This window comes from Ovis aries, chromosome 1 (assembly GCF_016772045.2).
Source record: "Ovis aries strain OAR_USU_Benz2616 breed Rambouillet chromosome 1, ARS-UI_Ramb_v3.0, whole genome shotgun sequence".
NCBI classification, from domain to species: Eukaryota; Metazoa; Chordata; class Mammalia; order Artiodactyla; family Bovidae; genus Ovis; species Ovis aries.
In genome coordinates this window covers 265,721,732-265,743,288 of record NC_056054.1, presented here as the reverse complement: position 1 = coordinate 265,743,288, position 21,557 = coordinate 265,721,732, and the positions used below count along the sequence as shown (strand labels likewise).

At 48.9% G+C, this 21,557-nt stretch overlaps 1 protein-coding gene across 4 annotated transcripts in view; it reads right to left on the bottom strand.

Annotated features, from left to right (window-relative positions):
- ADARB1 (adenosine deaminase RNA specific B1) overlaps positions 1-21,557 on the bottom strand; it is a 113,517-nt gene that overhangs the window by 23,999 nt on the left and 67,961 nt on the right. For all 4 annotated transcript variants that reach the window (XM_042237801.2, XM_042237811.2, XM_042237804.2 and 1 more), the window contains exons 5-10: positions 14,760-14,834; positions 10,072-11,006; positions 5,944-6,058; positions 5,056-5,224; positions 4,300-4,448; positions 2,843-3,011 (exon numbers count right to left, since the gene is read on the bottom strand). In XM_042237801.2, the coding sequence (XP_042093735.1) occupies positions 2,843-3,011; positions 4,300-4,448; positions 5,056-5,224; positions 5,944-6,058; positions 10,072-11,006; positions 14,760-14,834 (1,612 nt within the window). The remainder of the gene's footprint in view (positions 1-2,842; positions 3,012-4,299; positions 4,449-5,055; positions 5,225-5,943; positions 6,059-10,071; positions 11,007-14,759; positions 14,835-21,557) is intronic.

The window sequence follows — 21,557 nt, the reverse complement described above, 5'->3', positions numbered from 1 at the left end:
TGTATAGTGTGGATCTAGGTCCTTTATCAGATGTAAGCTGTGTAAATATTTCCTTCCAGTCGGTGACTTTATTTCTCAATGTTTTAACAGAGTCTTTCAGAGAAGCAATTTTTAATTTGATGATGGCTAACACCATTTTTTTGCTCTCAAGGAGCGTGCTTTTGGTGTTGCATCTAAGACATAACCCATCCCAGTGGCCAAGATTTTCTCTTTCCTTCTAAAACTTTTATGCATTTAGGTCTACGACACATTTTCAGTATATGACACATTTTTGTATATGGTGCAAAATATGAAGTTCACTTGTTTGTTTTTACATAGGGATGTTCAGTTGTACCAGCATCATTTGTTAAAAACACTATTCTTTCTCTACTGAACTGGCTTTGAACCTTGATCAAAAATCAGCTGTGACTAACAACGAACTTGTGGAACTTGAAGTTTAAAACACAACACTGTTTACATTCAGCTCAGTTCAGTTCAGTTCAGTTCAGGCGCTCAGTCGTGTCCGACTCTTTGCGACCCCATGAATCGCAGCACGCCAGGCCTCCCTGTCCATCACCAAATCCCGGAGTTTACTCAGACTCACATCCATCGAGTCAGTGATGCCATCCAGCCTCATCCTCTGTCATCCCATTCTCCTCCTGCCGCCAATCCTTCCCAGCATCAGAGTCTTTTCCAATGAGTCAATTCTTCACACGAGATGGCCAAAGTACTGGAGTTTCAGCTTTAGCATCATTCCTTCCAAAGAAATCCCAGGGCTCATCTCCTTCAGAATGGACTGGTTGGATTTCCTTGCAGTCCAAGGGACTCTCAAGAGTCTTCTTCAACACCACAGTTCAAGAGCATCAATTCTTCAGTGCGCAGCTTTCTTCACAGTCCAACTCTCACATCCATACATGACCACTGGAAAAACCATAGCCTTGACTAGATGGACCTTTGTTGGCAAAGTAATGTCTCTGCTTTTGAATATGCTATCTAGGTTGGTCATAAGTTTTCTTCCAAGGAGTAAGCGTCTTTTAATTTCATGGCTGCAGTCACCATCTGCAGTGATTTTGGAGCCCCCAAAAATAAAGTCTGACACTGTTTCCACTGTTACCCCATCTATATGCCATGAAGTGATGGGACCAGATGCCATGATCTTCGTTTTCTGAATGTCCAATATACTACTGGAGAAAGTGAAAGGGAAAGGGAAGTCGCTCAGTTGTGTCCGACTCTTTGCGACCTGTGGACTATAGCCCACCAAGCTACTCCATCCATGGGATTCTCCAGGCAAGAATACTGGAGTGGGTTGCCATTTCCTTCTCCAGGGGATCTTCCTGACCCAGGGATCGAACCCAGGTCTCCCACATTGCAGGCAGATGCTTTTAACCTCTGCACCACCAGGGAAGCCCATACTACTGGAGATCAGTGGAGAAATAACTCGAGAAAGAATGAAGGGATGGAGCCAAAGCAAAAACAACACCCAGTTGTGGATGTGACTGGTGATAGAAGCAAGGACCGATGCTGTAAAGAGCAATATTGCATAGGAACCTGGAATGTCAGGTCCATGAATCAAGGCAAATTGGAAGTGGTCAAACAGGAGATGGCAAGAGTGAACATCGACATTCTAGGAATCAGTGAACTAAAATGGACTGGAATGGGTGAATTTAACTCAGATGACCATTATATCTACTATTGCGGGCAGGAATCCCTTAGAAGAAATGGAGCAGCCATTATGGTCATCAAAAGAGTCTGAAATGCAGTACTTGGATGCAATCTCAAAAAAGACAGAATGATCTCTGTTCGTTTCCAAGGCAAACCATTCAATGTCACGGTAATTCAAGTCTATGCCCCAATCAGTAATGCTGAAGAAGCTGAAGTTGAACGGTTCTATGAAGACCTACAAGACCTTTTAGAACTAACACCCAAAAAAGATGTCCTTTTCATTATAGGGGACTGGAATGCAAAAGTAGGAAGTCAAGAAACACCTGTTTACATTAATACCTCCCAAAATTAAGTATAGGTACAAATCTAACAAAAATACAAGACCTATACAAGGAAAACTATAAAACTGACAAAATAATCAAAGAATTAAGTAAATAGAGAGATAGCCTATGTTCATGGAGAGGAAGACTCGATTCTTTCCAACCTGAGCTACATACTTAGCACAAACCCGTCAACACTCTAGCACAGTATTCTGCAGATACTGACAAACTGATTCCAAAGTTTACATTAAGGGCCAGAAGGCCTGAAGAGCCCACACAACACAGGAGAACAAAGCTGGAGGACTGACTATCCAACCTCAAGACCTACTATGAAGCTACAGTGACTAATCTTGTGATTTATCAGAAAGTACAGTTGGTCACTCAGATGATCAGAATATATTTTTCTTATATAGGTCTGGTCTTCTTCTGGGGTTCCTGGCTCACAGCTCCCAGGCCCTGGGAACTTTCTAAGTGATTAACCATAAGGGGTCTATGCTAATGAGGTGGACTGTGTCACCCACCTGAGGACGGGGGCTGGTTGGCTGTGGAGCCAAATACTGATTACATACTGTGGGAACTTTCAGCCTTATCCTCTTGACCTCCCGGTAGGGGAGAGCAGCTGGAGGTTGAGTTCCCATACTAACAGCCATGATTTTAACCAATGGTGCCTTTATAGTGAAGCCTCTTACCCAAAAGGACCTGGCTCCAGAGCCTCTGTCCACAGAGACCCCACCTCTCAAGGTGGCCCTGAAGCACCTTTTAAAACCTGAGTCCTTCAGTGAATCTGTGGGACACATGCCCAGGTGTCCCTGGAAACACTCCGGGGCACCCGGGCGTGCAGGGGTGGGGGCAGGCCCAGGCACGTGTCCGAGGGGACTTACCTGGCCATCTTGTCGCTGCAGGACATGGTGAGCAGCCGCTCCCCCTGCAGCACCCCGTCCCACGTCTGGACGCTGGCGTTGGAGCGAACAGGGATGGTCCCCTCACCAGACTCTATCTTCGTCCGCAGCTGTCCACGGGCTTTTCGGTTTGGGTGTCTGTCTGCTGGCTCTAAGACAGAGACACAAGGTCCTCTTGAGAGGGTCTGCCAGTCAACCACCTACTTAACTCACCAGAAAGCATGTCTAACAACACTCTATTAATTCAAAACACGGTTCACACACACGCGTGCGTCTGTTCATTCTACATGCACCTAAGACATGTGCGTACGATGCAAGCACAAGAAATTGGACAGGAGGATACAATACACACCAAATTCATAAAGGTGGTTCCCCTGGTGGTTGGGAGAAAAGAAGGCCTCCACTTTAACCAAACGATGTATTTCCAGGATTAGAAACTAGCGGAAGCAGACAGAACACAAGGCTGACATTTGCTAATTCTAGGTGATGGATATTAGAGTATTTGCTATATTTCTCTGCTGCATACTTACATTTTCAAAAATAAATCTATAGAGATGTGGAAATAAATCCATAGGAAACATTCACAAACACCCAGAAGTTTTTTACATGAATACAGTGATTTAAATGTTATTTTTTATGTTTTAAAAATATTTGGCAATTTCTACAGTGCATATTTGTTGCTTTAAAAAATTTTTTTTTATAATTTTGTGTTTTTAAAAATTCTTAGGTATCTATTTATTTATCTGTGCTGGGTCTTCTTTGTGGAATGCAGGATCTTAGATCTTGGTTGCAGCACGCAGGATCTTAAATTGCAGCATGTGGGATCTAGTTTCCTGACCAGGATTGAACCCAGGCCCCCTGCACTGGTAGCGAGAAGTCTTTGCCACTGGGTCACCAGGGAAGTCCCCACATGTTGCTTTTATAATCAAGAAAAATAATGTAATCAAATGTTCTATTTGGAACAAATAATCCTTAAGCTTGTGAGCAGGGTTGTGGATACAAATTCCTGTGAAACAAGAGCAGGAACAAGAATGAGAGCTCACGGAGGTCAGAGAGAGGCCTTCCTGCCCATCGACACCTGCTTCTGAGACTTGGTCACACTCTCGTGATATCACAACCTGCCAGAAACGTGGACCACAACGTGCATTTCTAATCTAGAGATGCGTGTCATCCAAATTCAAAATCTGAACACAATTTTGTTTAATATCCTCACTCTATTCTAATTTCTTGTTTGAATCCACATTTTCATTCATTAAAAATTTCAAGTTACTAATTGAGAAGAAAACTTCATGTTTTTATACATTCCTATCAGATCTACATCCAAGGTTGAAATTTTTGAAGAAGAAACGATATTAATACAGGTTTGTCCTTTTCTCTGTTACAACACAGTCATGAACTTTCTCAGGAAGCGGCGGCTGCTGCTGAGCCTGGCATGGTACCTTCCAGGATGGGTTCGTGTGGTGAGAAGATCCTGGCGTCCCCGCAGGGGGAGGTGCTGATGTACAGGTGGAACTGGACATTCTCCTTCAGCTTGAAGCCGCCCCGCTCGGACTTCTCAAAGATGGATCTCTTTTGATCATCTCTGCTACTGAAAGGAGTAAGTTGCAAAGATAAACCTCAAAGCTGAACATAATCAAAATTCAATCTCTCATAGCTTATGATGATTTTCAAAGGCCAGTGTTTTCAACAGGGTAAGATAAGCTTGCACTGGGGTATTTACTTGACATGTTTATGATAATTAGCATGGTTCCTGCCTGCTCACCAATGAGACAGGTCATCAGTACACAAGTAACCTCGTTCTCTTCATTTACAACCTCAGAACAGAAAGGCTGCGAGTAAGACATGACCTGGGGCAGGAAGCAGTCTAACTCACAGTCAGCCGTCTGGACATGGTGACCTCCCCAGCACTTATTCCTGTAAAAAGCAAAAGCCTGGGGTCTGGAACACAGACATGACCCCTCTGACTGCACGCGTGGCGGTATGTACGCAGGCATGTGAATTATATAACTCAGCCAACTCTACTTGACAGCCTGAGCTTCAAGGGCAAAGGGTTCCCAACCTGTAAGTCAGAAAGTTACTATGCTGAGAGTTTTTCAGTGATGACAGACACGGTGAAAAGGATGCAATACATTTGATCGGAGGAAAATTTCTTTTATGGGAAACAGCTTCCTTCACCCATTTCCTCGGACACTCACTTTAAGTAAAGCTCAAGCTGCGTGTAGAGAAACCTCAGCAGGGATCTGCGGGCTATGATCTCCGCGTGGCAGTCGTTAAGTGCGAGCCCCCGGTCACTCATGTACTCGCCGTTGATGCACTTTGTTCCCGTGGAGATGCTGATCACCTTGGCGTCCTTCACATCTGTGCCTGGAACACAGGAGAAATCATCTCGCGATTCCTCCCCAGGAATCGGCTCAGCCAGCTGGGCTGAGCGGATACTCCAAGAAGAGAGGGCCCCAAGACAGCCTCAGACCCAGCCCCCAGGAGCCAAAGGTTCTCTGGCTGCCCCAGGGACACAGGCACTGGCCGTGGGTGCGGTTCCTGCTCCCAGGAGTGGTCCATGTAGACACTGCTCAGGGGGTTCACTTCCAGGAGGTGGAAGAGGACTTGGGGAGAGATCCCTTCACAGCTCGGAACTTAAGGGCAAATTTAGCTGGGTTTCTGTTGCTGTCTCCAAGGGTGCTTCCCCCACGGAGTCTCTATGCTTGCGGAAGCCTTCTCTCGCAGGGAAGGGAACAGGGAAGCTTATCTGGCAACAGTGATGTGAACTGACACACCAGAGATGGCTACTCTCAGTGAAGCAAGAACCAACAGGTCTGCATTTCCCAGACTCGCTCAAGATGATTCGTGTAAGGTTACTGGAATCAAATACTAATACAGGATGCTTTCTCCAAACAAAACACTCAGGTTAAACAGATGAAATGGTAGGGGAAAAACATAAGTGCAGCTCCTCCAGTGGCACACAGCAGACATTCTGAAGGAGAATGAAGTCGCCTTCTGCTCCTGTCAGAGACTTCTGTACACTGAGAGCGTGTCTTCTTCATTAAGTGTGAGAACACGCAGTGGACACACATCAACACGGTTACCTGTTGTCATGACGATTCCAGCAAGGACCTTCCTGCGCGCGTGGGGGGAGGCGAAGCTGTCTGTCAGGTCCCCAAACTTATCCAGCACCAGGCGGGCCACAGCATCGGCCAGGACCTGAGGACCAAGAGGGGGTCAGCGCCCTCTGGGGTTACGTTCTGGGGCCTCTTCTCTGAGCCACACGGTAGGTCTGGCAAATGAGTGTGTGAGTGTGTGTGTGTGTGCACGCGCAGTTTTTCCTCCAAGACATTTCTTGGAACCAGGCATCCGAGGAGCATATAAGGGCCTCTACGGACAGGATGGCAGGAGCCCAGCCACGTGGGAGCAGCACAGAGCAGCTAAGGCCTCCCACCCCAGCCCTCTCTCCGGGGGGAACCCAGGCCCAGGGCGGCAAGGTCACCTGCCTCCCTCCCTCTGTGGCTTGGAGCCTGCAGCCACACTCCCCAAGAAATAGGGCTTCTGACTGGTCACCTCAGGGCGGAGGCCAGAACGGCCCTGCAGGGGCCACTCAGGAAGGAAAGGGGAGTCAGAAGGGAAACCATATCTCAGCACCTCCCTCCCAAGGCAGCAGTCCACCTGCGCCTGTTACCTCCACATCTGAGACCAGAGAGCAGCACTGCCCAGAGCCCCGCAGGCGCGGGCTCTGTCCCCTAGCTGGGACGACAGGGGAGGGCTGCAGGGCCGCTCGTGCACAGCGCTGGCCGCGTCTGGGGGGTGTGCAGCACTGCACTTGGGGGCACACGGCTTCGAGAGTGTGGACCTGGTCCTCCTTCTGCAGCATGGACTGAGGGACCCCCTGTGTTCTGGGAACAATGCCTGATGGGAGGGGGTGCAAGGAGTCACGTGGGACCCACGTCCCAGCAGCTCACACTTGTCTCGAGTCCCCAGCCAAGCCCTCAATGAAACACTCCTGAATGGGCAGAAGAGTCATTATCCTCAATGGTAGCTTATCCGGAAAGAACAGTCGTCAGGACACTGCCCTATTCTTGCACCAGCAACGAGCCCCAGAAGATGGTGCTCATGGCCAAGTAGGAGGGGAACAGGAGAGTGGGGACAGGGCCAGGACCTAACCCTGCACCCTCGGGAGAGGAGCAAGGCCGTGGGTGAGCGCGAGAAAGGCAGCAAGACTGCGGACAGGACAGGAAGTGGAGGCAATGTGCGCGAGAGGAGACAGAGGCCCCCCTACAGGGTGAGGAGCTGCAGACGGGTGGATGCAGAGTCTGGGCTGCTGCCACGCCTCTGCCTGGGCAGTCCCCCAGCCACCATCCCCCTGACACACTGGCATGAAGCCCCTCCCTCCAGCTTTGGGGCAGACAAGGCCACACAGCAAACATGCTCTCACAGTCAGTGGGGACTGGGTGGGCTCCTGGGACGCCTTGTCTGGGCCACGTCCATCCAGTTCATGGATAGCCCTGTGCTCACCATGTGGACAGTACCATCTGACTTTATAATCTCTCAGTGCCACATGAAGGCAACATGGAAGCAACAAGTCCCTGGGACCAGGGAAGGCCCCCCCACATCCTTCCGGGTAACCCCAGGAAGACAGCAAGATGCCTCACTCCCAGAATGTATGTGTCAAAAAGGCCATCGAGTCCAGAAATGATGCTAAGAGGACCAACTCTCTGAAGGCCGCCCACAGGTCCTCCGAGGAGGGCATGACTGCATTCTTGGGTACTGCTTGAGGGCAGGGAGCCACCCTGGGGCCCCTGGAAGCAGTGGGGGGTGAGGGGGAGACAGCTCACCTCCCCAGACCCAGCTGGCCTGGGCCACAGAGGCAGCTGGGCAGGGCTGATGAGGCCCCTCCCGAGCCAGCAGCTCTACTCACTGCTCCCCACGGGTGTCACGGCCAGGACTGAAGCAGGCTGCCAGTGCCCACACACGCATGCACACTCATCCCTCCCCCTACAGGTGACTCCCAAGCAGCTTTCAATGACCCCAGTCTCTTTACACGACTGCTCACACTAGAAGAAGATGGCGCATGTCAGGAGTCACCGTGACCACAGCATGGGTGAATCTTGGCTGAAAGACTGCATCAGATATTCAACTGGAAAATAAAGTCCCTTGAGAGCTGGTGCCCCTGATGTGTGCAATGATAAATGGACCAACAGTCCTTATAAATCATATAACAAGAGGCTAATACGGGAAGCAGTTACTTGGCTCACTAAAAAAAAACCACAGTAATATACTTTGAATATATTACTTTACATTGATGCTGTATTGGTTGCTTTCAGCAAAAAATAAATAAATAAAGTTCCTTCTTTCACAGCTGAGAACTACTGGTCCTTAAGGGTCCCCCGAAGGCAGGAGGGTGGGGGTGGTGGGTTTTCCTGGGGGAGTGCAGGCTGGCCTGTCAACCTGGGCTCCTCCATACCTTCTCATTACATCAATGTGTATTTTATTCTCAAACTGAATCATATGGTGATAGAAAGGATTAGAGAACAGGGTGAGACTTTCTCCCTGAAACAAACATCTTCACAACAGACCAGAGACATGTTGGATTTCCATGAAAAGAAGCAATAAATAACCAAACAGTTCTATGGTGTTGAGATAAGTAAGCATTTCTCCTTCACTCTCCTCAGAGCACCCCTTGAAATGTCCCCTCTTCACCCTGAGATGACCACTCACCTTCTTGTGAGATGACATCACCCTTCACAATGAAATGTCCCTTCTCTTCACGTTGAAATGTCCCCTCTTCTCACCATGAGATGACCCATCTTTACCATAGATGACCCCTCCCTCACCAAGATGACCCCCCCTCACCCTGAGATGATCCCCCCTCACCCTGAGATGACTCCCCCTCACCCTGAGATGACCCCCCCTCACCCTGAGATGACTCTCCATCACCCTGAGATGATCCCCCCTCACCCTGAGATGATCCCCCCTCACCCTGAGATGACCCTTCCTCACCCTGAGATGACCCTCCCTCACCCTGAGATGACCCCCCCTCACCCTGAGATGACCCTCCATCACCCTGAGATGATCCCCCCTCACCCTGAGATGACCCTCCCTCACCCTGAGATGACCCTCCCTCACCCTGAGATGACTCCCCCTCACCCTGAGATGACCCTTCATCACCCTGAGATGATCCCCCCTCACCCTGAGATGACCCTCCATCACCCTGAGATGACCCTCCCTCACCCTGAGATGATCCCCCCTCACCCTGAGATGACCCTCCCTCACCCTGAGATGACTCCCCCTCACCCTGAGATGACTCCCCCTCACCCTGAGATGACCCCCCCTCACCCTGAGATGACCCTTCATCACCCTGAGATGATCCCCCCTCACCCTGAGATGACCCTCCATCACCCTGAGATGACCCTCCCTCACCCTGAGATGATCCCCCCTCACCCTGAGATGACCCTCCATCACCCTGAGATGACCCTCCCTCACCCTGAGATGATCCCCCCTCACCCTGAGATGACCCTCCCTCACCGAGATGATCCCCCCTCACCCTGAGATGACCCCTCCCCTCTTCTCCTGATTTTCTTGCTCCATGCCCTGTCCAAGAGCAAACTAAGAGCAGTGCCCACCTGTGGCTGAGCAGGCAGAGCTCTAGGGACCCCACAGGGACTTTAGGTGCAGAGACCCCTGGGACCCTGGGGCTCTGGATCTCTCATGGGGACCCAACGCCCCAGGCCTTCTGACATGTGCTCACCACTGTGGAGGCTTGGCCTCTGCCTGGACACGCTCCACAAGGCCCTGGTACCTTGACCCCAATTTGGGTTTCAGCTGCTGACCAGCCTGCCTCATCTCTCCTGCACCTGGGGTTCCATGTGAGACATGGAGGGAGGAGACCACTGAGCTGTGACAGGCGCAGGGCTCCAGCCCCTCTCCTGCCCTCCCGCTCCTGAGATGGGCCCTGCAGGGTGTGGTCACCACAGGATGGGCAACAAGGTAAGGGCGCCTTGGCCTGCCTGCCGTGGGCAGCAACAGCCAAAGAGCACCCGTCGGCGCCGGCCTCGGCTGGGCTCCCGTGCCCACGTGAGCAGCACGGTACAGGGAAGGCCCCCTGGCAGCCTGGCTTACAGGAGCTCTCTCTGCTGGGGACAGGGCGGCGGAGAAGCTGACCCCAACAGCCACACCTTGTCTAAGAGCGTCAGCCACATGCGGCGCTCAGCGGCTCTCCTCACCTGCGGCAGGTGCAGCTGCAGGCCCTCGCTGGGGATGGGCTGGCGAGACGGGGTTTGATCCAAGTGCAAGTTAAAGATAGTCGCCAGGGCAGACTGTGCGGCCCGGGCCTTGGCCAGCTTTTTGTTCCTCCCAGAGCCTTCAAAGAACTGGCCGTCCACGACCACGGACATGACGAAGTTCTTGGCGTGGCTCTCCCCACTCTCTGAGAGGAAGTCGTACTTGAGTCCCGGGCGCAGCTCGTTCAAGATCATCACAGGGTTCTTCCCGCTGGGCGGTGGGAAAGGCGGGGGCCCAGGCAGGGGCGGCTGGGCCAGGCCAGCGGGCACTGGGGATGCGGCCAGGCTGAGGTCCCCACTGGAGCTGAAGGAATCATCACCATTGGAGCCCAGGTAGAAGGGCACCTCCGACCTGTCGGGCGTCTCGAAGCCGTTGAAGAGCGCGTCAGGGAAGTCGGCCTGGTCAGACGTAAAGTCTGCATTGGTGGACAGGCTGCGGCCCATAGCCAGGTGGGCCTCGGAGGCGTTGGGGAACTGGACGAATGAGCGCAGGGCCTTCTCGGCCGCGTGCAGCTTGGCCTTCTTCTTCGTGGGGCCGGAGCCCTCAAACACCTGTCCGTTGACCTCGACGGACATGAGGAAGAGGGGTGCGTGTACTGGCCCCGTCTGCGACAGCAGCGTGTACTGCAGGCCGGGCTTGATCTCGTTCAGCTGCATCAGCGCATTCTTGGGCAGTGCGGGCCCCGGCGCCCTCCTCCGCTTCTTCAGGCGGAACTTGGCATGGCCGTTGCTGCCCTCATCCAGGGCCCGCTTCCTGCTGGTGCCCCCGCCGCCCCCGTTGGAGAGCGGGGCACCCTCGCCAGGCCCTGGGGCGCTGCCATCCTTGGGGGGCGCGCCGTCCAGATTGCAGTTTTCCTTAACATCTGTGCTGCTCGAACCTGCGGTGCCCAGAAAGAGTAACTTACAACGCCTTCGTTGCAGGATCTTGTAAATGCAAAATTTATAGATTCCTTTATCTCTCTTTGTAACTGGTTAAGTGATGTGTGCTTATATATCTTATTCCTGGCTGCACTTTTAACCACAGAACTATCTGTCTACACTGGAACGAGCAATTTGATGTTCTGCTAAATAATGGCTAATCCTGTTTCTATTTAGTATCAATGACTGCATCAAAAGGTGAATCTTTAAGTCATCTTTTTCTATGAGAATATTCTGAAGCACCTAAAGGTTTCTATTCAAGTTTATCAAAATGTGGAATAAACTAATCCAAGAAGACCTTACATTAATAATCTAACATCAGTATCAACAAAGTACCTTTTATTCCAGCCTTTCCTCCTTTTCAAGGCTGTTTCTCATACTATACTCATACTGGGCTTTCAACTGCAGCCTTTCCAGAAGAGAAAACATGATTTAAAATATGCATTCACCAGTCACTTAGTTTTTCTGGTTTAAAATATTCAATTAATATGTGCAGTTGTTTGATTTGGTTCATGGATAAGTCTTAGAAAACTGTTTATGTAAAGTGTTCTGGCCTTTTAGAAACTATTGTGAAGGACACAGCTTCACTTCTGATGCTCAGTTAACATTTTTTCAATAAGTTATGGGGACCGATTTGTCTCTGAATCCTTAATACACCCCATGATAGAAAAAAACATATAAGGCCAGACATGAAGACTGACACGCCGGTGGTGGCCACAGCTCCCTAACTTCCTGAGGCTGGCAATGTGCTCCTTTTTAGAAAAACAAATATTTGATGAAATTACAAAATAATTTGGTTATACTACCTTTTAAAGGTAGTTTATTTTTATAACTAATAAAAATAATTTTTAGAACTCTAAAAGTTCATGGCAAAATAAATATGATTTTAACCTCAAAAAAATGGGAATAAAAAAAGCACTCCCTCTTCCCTTTAAGTTTATCAAGATTTTTGGAAAAGAGAAAAAGCAGTAACTTCTTGTTTTCCTGGTTAGCTTGCATAGGCCACTGGCTGCAGGAAGCACAAGGTTAATGACCACCAGGCTTTACAATACTGTTAATGTGAGTGTATTTAAAGCCCTACTGCTAACTTTTGAGAATCCACAAGTGTTTTCAGCAACGGAATATTGCTCACAATCATAAGCTGGTTTACAGGTGCCCCATTAGGTGGTCCCGCTCCATCTCTATTACTTAACGTGAAAGAAGATTCTGACTATGCTAAGGAGGCCATTTCTATTCCTTAATGTGAAAGTAGATTCTGACCATGCTAAGGAGGCTGAGGATAGCTGTAAAGACCTTCACCAGCTGGACCCATGGGAGGTACTTAACGTGGCAGCAAGTCTGGGTCCCCGGCTGCCAGTGCCCACAGTTCAAGTTCCTGGGCTCCCGGGCTGCCATCCTCACTGAGATGCGAGAACGGTGCTCATGTAAACACAGCCACAGGGAGACTGACTATCTCCGCTACGGCTGAGATTAAGACACTGCTAAGCCTTCCCTGGTGGCTCAGACAGTAAAGAGTCTGCCTGCAGTGTGGGAGACCAGGGTTCAATCCCTGGGTTGGGAAGATCCCCTGGAGAAAGAAACAGCAACCCATTCCAATATTCTTGCCTGGAAAATCCCATGGGTGGAGGAGCCTGGCAGGCTACAGTCCATGGGGTGGCAAAGAGTTGGACACGACTGAGTGACTTCACTTTCACTTTTCAAGCCTTCCTAGCTCACTGCCTCCCAGGTACACCTGGCACACACACCACTTCTCCCAGTTGACAAAGCTGACGGAATGAACACTAAATTTTCATTTATAACATCCTCCAGCAAAAGCTCAATAGGTTACTCCTTTCGGTGCTCAAAGGAAACAGAAGGTTAGAGAGGGCAGAGCGAGACAGTTTAGATTAACAAGTGAGCGAGAGCATGGCACACCGCATGGCTGCGTACATTCTCATGTTACTGCCAAACAGAATCATCAGTAAAGAAGTCAAGTTACGGTAAACATTCTGACATGCATTTAATCAAATGTTCATACTCTCTGAAACCAAAGCTTTCCTTTAAGAAATAAAAATAGTCGGTGTTGATTATAGAAAAATACACTTTCTACAAGAGAGTTCACATGAATTCTACATTCTCATGTGCTTCAGTTCACACGGATTCTATGTTCTCACGTGCTTCAGAAGCTCGCAAATACCACTCATGCTCTACTTTCCTAAAAATGCTTCCACATAAAGGGAAATAAAACACCAGAAATGCAAGAAGACATCCCACCCTCACAACTCTTCTTAGATAGATGCTTTCTATTTCCATAGCATGCTATTTTATTTCATAAATGTGAATACTAATCATGATAAAAATGATTCATTGCTTTCAAAATGACAGAAAAATATGGGTCTGGCATTTCAGTTTCAGCACTAGAACCAGCAGCTCATCTTTCCAGAAACTGTATTCAGAAGGACTCTTTATCTGGTAACTGACCCCCAGAGCAGTCTGGGGATGGTTACATAACCTAGAGCATTGTGAAGCTTCCTCCCAAACCCCACGACCAGCACCGTGGACAACAGCTCACAGTCCTGACGGCAGGGGGAGGGCTGCATGGGTGACAGTGGGCGTGGGGAGTGGGTTGGCCCCAAAGCCCCCCGAGAGTGACCGCTGGGGCAGCAGCCTGGAGAAAGTGCGGGCAGCCAGAGGCCACACCCACGCCGCGGGAGGACGCACTGCCACATGGCCTGAAATCGCACCTGGTCACGTCTTCTCATGCCAGGGTCCTGGGGGTGGCCTCCCACATGAGGACATGCAACTGCAGGGTCACCTGGCAGAGACCCAGCAACCCACGGTACCCACTACCCTCGGGGACAGAGGCCTGGATTCTGCGAGCAGACAAGCTAACCCCCAGGCCACAGCTATCGGCTCTGGGTGAGGCCGCAGGATGCTGGCTGAAGTGTGTCCTCATTCCGAGTGACTGTTCATCCCTTACACCCGTGGGTTCTTCCAGGGACACCTCAACACACACAGGTAACAGGGAAGGGCACACATCACACACACCAGAACTCTCAGCTCCGCTGTGACCTCCCTACAGAACACGCCCAGCCTCTGTGGGAACATGTAACCTTATCTAACTGCTCTGCTACCCGGGATCAGCACCAAACAGAACAGAGAAGTGTGTCTACTGACTCTTTACAGGGAACAGCGTCAAGGGTGGAGCCAAGGCCAGGGAGGGCAGTGAGGAGGGGCTTCAGCCAACGCCAGCCCTGAGGCTCATCAAACAAGACCAACAGCCTCGTGTGAGCCCTTCAAAGTGCAGGACAGCCCGCTGCACCTGAAGATTCCAGGCACCGTCACCTACACGGCCAATCTCAAAGACCACCTTAGATTTAGACAGATGGAAATCAGGGCCACTGTTACGAGAAGCACATGGGGACACGAAGCATGTGGCTTCATGGCATGTGTGCCTGGAGGCTGGGCCCCTCGTTTCAGCCATGTGCACTGGGGCCCCAGGGCGAAAACAAGAATAAAAATTCAGACAAGCCGCTATAAGGAAAACGCCCACAGCAGACTCCGAGACCTACTGTAGAGAATATATGAAAATTAAACACATGCCACTGTGAACAGGCTGTATCGAAGAAAAAAAATGACCCTCCCCAAATTGGTCCCATTGCATAAATTTACAACACTAATATTTTAATAGAAAAATGAGCCACTTGACACTACAGGATAGGCCTGGATCTTACTCATGTTTTCTTCATCTTCTACATCCATGGCAAAATACTTTTGAGGGTTTCTTGACTGGCGGAGGCTGTTTCTGTCTGCAAGACATCAAGAAGACCACACTGAGTGTACAAGTAATTGAGTTAAGTCTCCTCTGTGGGAAAATGGCAAAACAGGATGGTTAGGTCTGCCCTCTGGACAGCATTCTGAGGCTCCCATGTTCTGAGTGCATACCAGGAACCCGAGGGTCCCGGCCAGGACTCTGCATCTGGGGTTGGGGTGGGGCAGATTTCAGGCCACGTTGCAGAGGGCAGCCTGGATTCTGGGGTCAGGACCATGGAGAGCTCCAAGCCAGGGCAGGGTGAGGACCTATGCATCCCAGACTCCTCATCAAGACAGACCCCAGAGAGAACTCAGGCCCGGCTGCCACGTGATCTCTGCTCTGGGGAGACTTCAGTTTTGGGGTCATAAGATAAAGCTGTGGAGCAAGAACAAACATGCCTCAGCATTCACCCCACCAGTCCCCTCTCATCTTGAGCAGCATCACATGGATGACATTAAAAAGCAAGTAATTCCTCAAATCTGATCTAATTTCTTAACCATGTATAACTTATTATTTTGTTGGCAGGAGAAACCACAGGAAATCCTCAAAAAACAATTATTCCAATTATATAATTTTTAACAAATTCAGGAGTTTCCTCTTCCTAAATATTTTGGCTGTACTTTGCAGGATTATACTAACGTGTTTGCTGCTGTTTGGTTGCTAAGTCATGTCCGACTCTTTAAGGACCCAAAGGACCACAGGATGCCAGGCTTCTCTGTCCTCCACTATCTCGTGAAGTTTGCTCAAATTCACATCTATTAAGTCGGTGATGCCATCCAACCAGCTCATTCTCTGCCACCCACTTCTCCTCCTGCCCTCAATCTTTTCCAGCATTACAGTCTTTTCCAATGAGTTGGCTCTTCCCATCAGGTGGCTAAAGTATTGGAACTTTAGCATCAGCCCTTTCAATGAGTATTCAGGGTTGATTTCCTCTAGGATTGACTGGTTTGATCTCCTTGCTGTTGAAGGGACTCTCAAGAGTCTTCTCCAGCACCACAATTTGAAAGCATCAATTCTTCGGCACTCAGCCTTCTTTACGGTCGAACTCTCACATCGTACATAACTACTGGAAAAACCATAGCTTTGACTATGGTGGCAAACTGATATCTCTGGTTTTTAATATGCTATCTACATGTGACATAGCTTTTCTTCCAAGGAGCAAGTATCTTAATTTCATGGCTACAATCACTGTCCATAGTAATTTTGGAGCCCAAGAAAATAAAATCTGTCACTGTTTCCACTTTTTCCCTTTCTATTTCTCATGAAGTGATGGGATCAGATGCCATGATCTTTGTTTTTTGAATGTTGCATTTCAAAACAGCTTTTTCACTCTTCTCTCTCAACCTCATCAAGAGGCTCTTTACCTCCTCTTCACATTCTGCCATTAGAGTGTGTCATCTGCATATCTGAGAGTGCTGATATTTCTCCCAACAGTCTTGATTCCAGCTTGTGCTTCATCCAGTCCAGCATTTTGCATGATGTACTCTGCATATAAGTTAAAAAAAGCAGGATGACAATATATAGCTTTGATGTATTTATTTCCCAATTTTGAACCAGTTAGTTGTTCCATGTCTGATTATAACTGTTGCTTCTTGTCCTGCATACAAGTTTCTCAGGAGACAGGTAAGGTGTTCTGGTATCCCATCTCTTGAAGAATTTTCCATGGTTTCTTGTGATGCACACAGTCAAAGGCTTTAGCAATGAAGCAAAAGCAGATGATTTTCTGGAATTTCCCTGCTTTCTCTATGATCCAACTGATGTCGGCAATTGGATCCCTGATTCCTTTGCCTTTTCTAAACTCATAATAAAGAATCCCATCAAATTGCCATTGAGGAAAAAAAGAGATTGGCAAATTTTGTAGTAACATGTTGATTTGTATACAAATCAAATTGTAAATCAGTAAAAGTTAAATTTATTGCTTTTAAGAAAATGGTGACTAAAATGAGCTAAATCATGCTTATATCTTATACATCTCTCTCATATAACACATACATAAAATAGTTTCCATGACAATCATTTGTTAATAACATTAACCCTTACTGTGTAACTGGCAAATACACAGTTAAATGAGTTAAAAGTTAAATGGGTTTCTGTTTTTTGGCTGTGCTATGCGGCATGTGGGATCATAGTTCCCCAAGCAGGGGACAAACCCGGGCCCCTGCAGTGGAAGCACAGAGTGTTAACCACTGGGCCACCAGAAGCCCCTCTGAGTTTCTACTTAGACTCCTTTATTCAAGAAAGCATTTCAGATAGTTTTTAAAGTATTAATATTTTATATTAATGAATTACTTGAACATATATTTTTCTGAAAATTTACTATAGGAAAAGCACAGTACTGGATACTATAAGAACCTAAAATGAATCAGACAGACTCTGCAACTGATACACTTAAATAAAAATATTGTCTGGATAGCTGACTATATTAAGGAACTACTTTTGATCATTTTAGGTGTGGAAATCGTGTTTTTATCTTTTGTGATAATATACCGAAATGCTTACAGATGAAATGGTACCTGGGATTTATTATAAAAGACGATCCAGTGCAGTGGGAGAAAGTAGGTACAGATTAAACGGAGGAGCTGGCAATGCTGGTCCTGCCGGGGCTGTGCGGTTCAGGCTGCAGTTCTGCACTGGTGTGTGCTTTAACCTTCCCACTGTGGAGACTGTTAAAAGTAATTCCCTTGAGATCTAGAATGGACATGAGTGCTGACCGCCCCTCACCGCGGGTGAGGTATGGGTGCTCTGAGGAGCCTCGTGCGGTGGCTGCGCTGAGTCTGGAGGGGAGGGGCGTTTGGGAAGCACAGAGGCTGGGTGAGAAAGGACTTGCTGCTGAGAGACTCGAAGGACCAATCCTGGAGGCAACCACATGAGCCGTCCAAGCACCCTGCTCTCTCTGGCTGAGAGCTGGACTCAGAGCAGGCAGAGGGGCTCATGTGGTGGGAGGTCTGTGGGCACGTCCATCCCCTCCCCTTCAGCCCGACTGAAAACCCCAGACGGCGCAGCACAGCACAGCGAGAAGGCTTGGGCAAGGGGTAGAGGAGAGGATGGCAGAACAGCTGGGACCCGAGGATGGTGTGGCTGTGAGTCCCCATCGCCACCCCAGACTTGGAGCTGAAGACACCAGCAACCTGGAAGCACCAGTGGGCAGACCAAAACTCCCAACAAAACTGTCTCTCTGGCCAAGGGGCCAGGAGAGGCCCTCCCAGCAGGGCAGGAGACTGACAGACTGAACTGCCCCTCTCCAGCCAGACCCAGCCTCCCACCCAGCAGGAATACGGGGTGGGGGAGCCTGGAGTCCCAGGCCCTCTGGGCTGTGACGGCCCCTCCCACCCCGCCTGCGATGCAGTCAGGGAGAAGAGGTGGGAGCCTGGACTGCCCCCACCCCGTGGCACCCAGGTGCTTGCCCCCTCCTTGCTGGGGTGGTGCAGGAGGTCCCATCCAGCAGTGCCAGTGGAGGCCGGGGAGCCCAGACGTGCACTCCCACCGGCAGCAATGAGGCAGGTCTCCCCTCCGTTACAGAGGCCAAGAGAGAAAGCAGCTGAAACAGAGGTTCAAGCAGGATTCGGATCTGGGAACATAATACGTCCAGGTTACACTTGAAGTCACTCACCAGACTGAGAACCTCAAACTGAATGAACGAAGGCAAGAGATGCCTACCCCAGGACGTCAACATTATCTGAGAAGGGCTTTCAAGCAGCAATCAAAACAGAAGTGGGAGGAATCAGTAACCAGTCTCAACACAGCCTATACAGCCCGCATCACCAAGACAGACAGGCAGACCACACAAAACAGAACAGGGGACTCGGAGACCAGCCCGCACAGCATACCTGCTCACTGTTGACAAAGGCAGACAAGCCACGCAGTGAGGGGAAGACGGCCTTGTCCACAGATAGCGCTGGGTCAACCAGCCGTCTCAGCTCACACCCCACACAGGTGCTTGGAATAAACCACAGGCTTAATACGAAGTATAAAACTAGAAAATTTTCACAAAATCATACCCCAAATTCAGAACTGGGTGAAGAGTTTGCAGACTAGCCGTCAAATCCATGAAAGAAGAAAATGATAAATTGGAATCCCTCAAAATGTAAGGGTTTTGCTCTGTGAACAACTCTGTTAAGAAGATGAAAAGACCAGCTATGGACTGTGAGCAGATATGAGAAAACCACATAGGCAACAAACAGAACATAACTCTCAAGAGCAGAACACACACTCACGTGAGAAAGACATTTCACCAAAGAGTGCACACAGACAGACACACAGGAAATGATGTCCATCATCATCAGCCACAAGGGAAAGGGGCTGAGAGCCACACGCATCCACCACACTCCCACGAGAACGGCTGAAGCAGAGGACCGACGACCCAAAGGCCAGCGGGGACGAGGGGAACTGGACCACCACACAGCCACCTGGGAACCAGTCTGGTGGATTCTTAAAACTAAACACAGACATCTATCCCAGAGAAATGAAGACTTCCATTCACATTAAGAAAAACAGTGTGGGCGAATTTTTACAGCAACTTTATTCATAACAGCCCCAACCCAGAGACAACCCAGATGCCCTTCTGCAGGTGCCCGGCTGGACACACTGCGGCCCGTCCACACCAGGAGCACCACAGACAACAAAAAAGAACAAGCAGTCAACACACAACAACCTGGATGAGTCTCCAGAGGACTCAGCTGAGTGGAAAAGCCAACCCAAAGGTCACATACGTTACACCTATTTACACACTGGGAGCCTCGGGCAAGGCAGGCTTGAACTGCGTGGGTCACTCAGACACAGATTTCTCTCACTAAACGCATACTGCCCACTGCACACCCCAAGGCCAGCTGAGGCCAAGGACAAGGACACAGAAGGCCGACAACCCATTACATGGGTTTTTGACGGCAGCTCCGGTCAACACCCAACCCTGTGCAGTTCAAGGGTCAACTTTCAAGGGTTCCTAAAATGAGAAAATCATAGAAATAGGGAGCAGAGCAGTGGCTGTGGGGGTCAGGGAGGATGTGGGCGTGGCTACAAAGCACAAGGGGGTGGGGGTCCTGGTGACAACAGACGCTTTGGACCTCTCCCCGAGGTCTGCCTCCCACTGAGACCGCACACCGTGTAAAGGGAACACGATTTCCCTGTATTCACAGACGCTCGTGAATGTAGGTTCTCTCAAAATATAAATGTTGATTGAAAAGTAGGCAGAAGGTACACAGCATATTCATATGTAACTAATCAGTGACTGGTGTGCTGAGAGGCTGGCTCCCCTGGGGTCTAGGACAAGAGCAACACACGCAGGCAGTAACCATGACGGGCAGTCTGAGCCACAGGAGTCCTGTGGCCCCAGAGGTCAGTCGGTCTATAGGACGTGCCTTTTTTTCCTGCTCTTTCATACTCAAAATGTCTCACAGTAGAAAATAGTCAGGCTGTGCACCGTGCCGGTGAGTACGCATGGAACAGAATGGAGGCCAGAGACCTCTTGCAGGGCAGAAGCTGGCACTTCCAGCTTGCACAAATGCCAGCTTTCATACTGAAGGTTATAAAACAAGGCAAAACAGCAAATACAAGCACTTCAGAGCATTTTACATAACCGTTTTTCTTTCATTCTGAAAAACACCTTGTATGGCCTGGACCACAAACACCAAAGAATGAAAACCCCATCAAAAATCCCATATGGACAAAATTCCAGGAACTCCCAGTTAAAGAAAAGCTCTATTTGATAGCAACATTCGAATAATTTCTTCATTTTCCAGGATTCCCCCAAAGCATTAAACAGTAGGCAGGGAGGTATGGAAAGACTATTAAACTTGGCATCAAAAGACCTGGGATTTCAGTTTAACTTGATTCCAGTTATAATTTCAACTTCCCTTTTTTAAAGTAGAACTAGACACACTGATGCTAAAGTTTATGTGGAGAAATAATCAGATTTGAATAATTAGGAAAAGTCTGAACTGAGGAGCAACAAGGTGGGGCTGGTCCTCCCAGACTGGAAAGGACGGAGCCCCAGAATGTGCTCACGGCTCATGGACGCAGAGCAGAGAGACAGACTCAGGACAGAAGGGCTTCCCCACCACTGACCAATGCCCTTTATAACAAGTGGGGCTAGACCTGGGGTGACCCCCGGGGGAAGAGGAGGCTGGACCCGCCAGGGCCCTTGGTCGTGTCGGTGTTGGTTCCCTGTGGGTTTGCGTCTGACTTCCCATAATGCCACCCAATGGCAAAGCTTTACTTTCTAAGTGGCTGGTGGGTAGATGGTCATCTATTGTGTGATTCCTTACACACTCGTAGGTGTTTCTGATGTAAGACAAAGTATAAATAAATACGTAAACTATAGCATTTCTCTCCGCATCTTATCTCTCACTGTGGAAACACCAACCTGCACACATGCCTCCCCTCCCTTGGTGAAAAGAAGGTTTTCTGGAATAAAACATGAAGAACAGCACTTACTCACATTCAAGATGCATCAGAACATGAATTCTCTGTTGTGCTGGTTAAAAAAAAAAAAAAAGCTATCTTGAGGAATTCACTAAAAATTTTAAAAATGTTAAGAGAGACAGTAAACTTGACAAAACTTACTAGCCATTATTACTCATTTTAACCTACATTATGCTCTGAAAAGGATGGTTTTGAAAAAGTTTTACATATTCTTAATGACTGTTATGGGTTTCAGTTAGGAGCCATACACTACAAAATTTTAAAGAGAGAATTATTCAAATGAAGATTCTTCATGTTAATT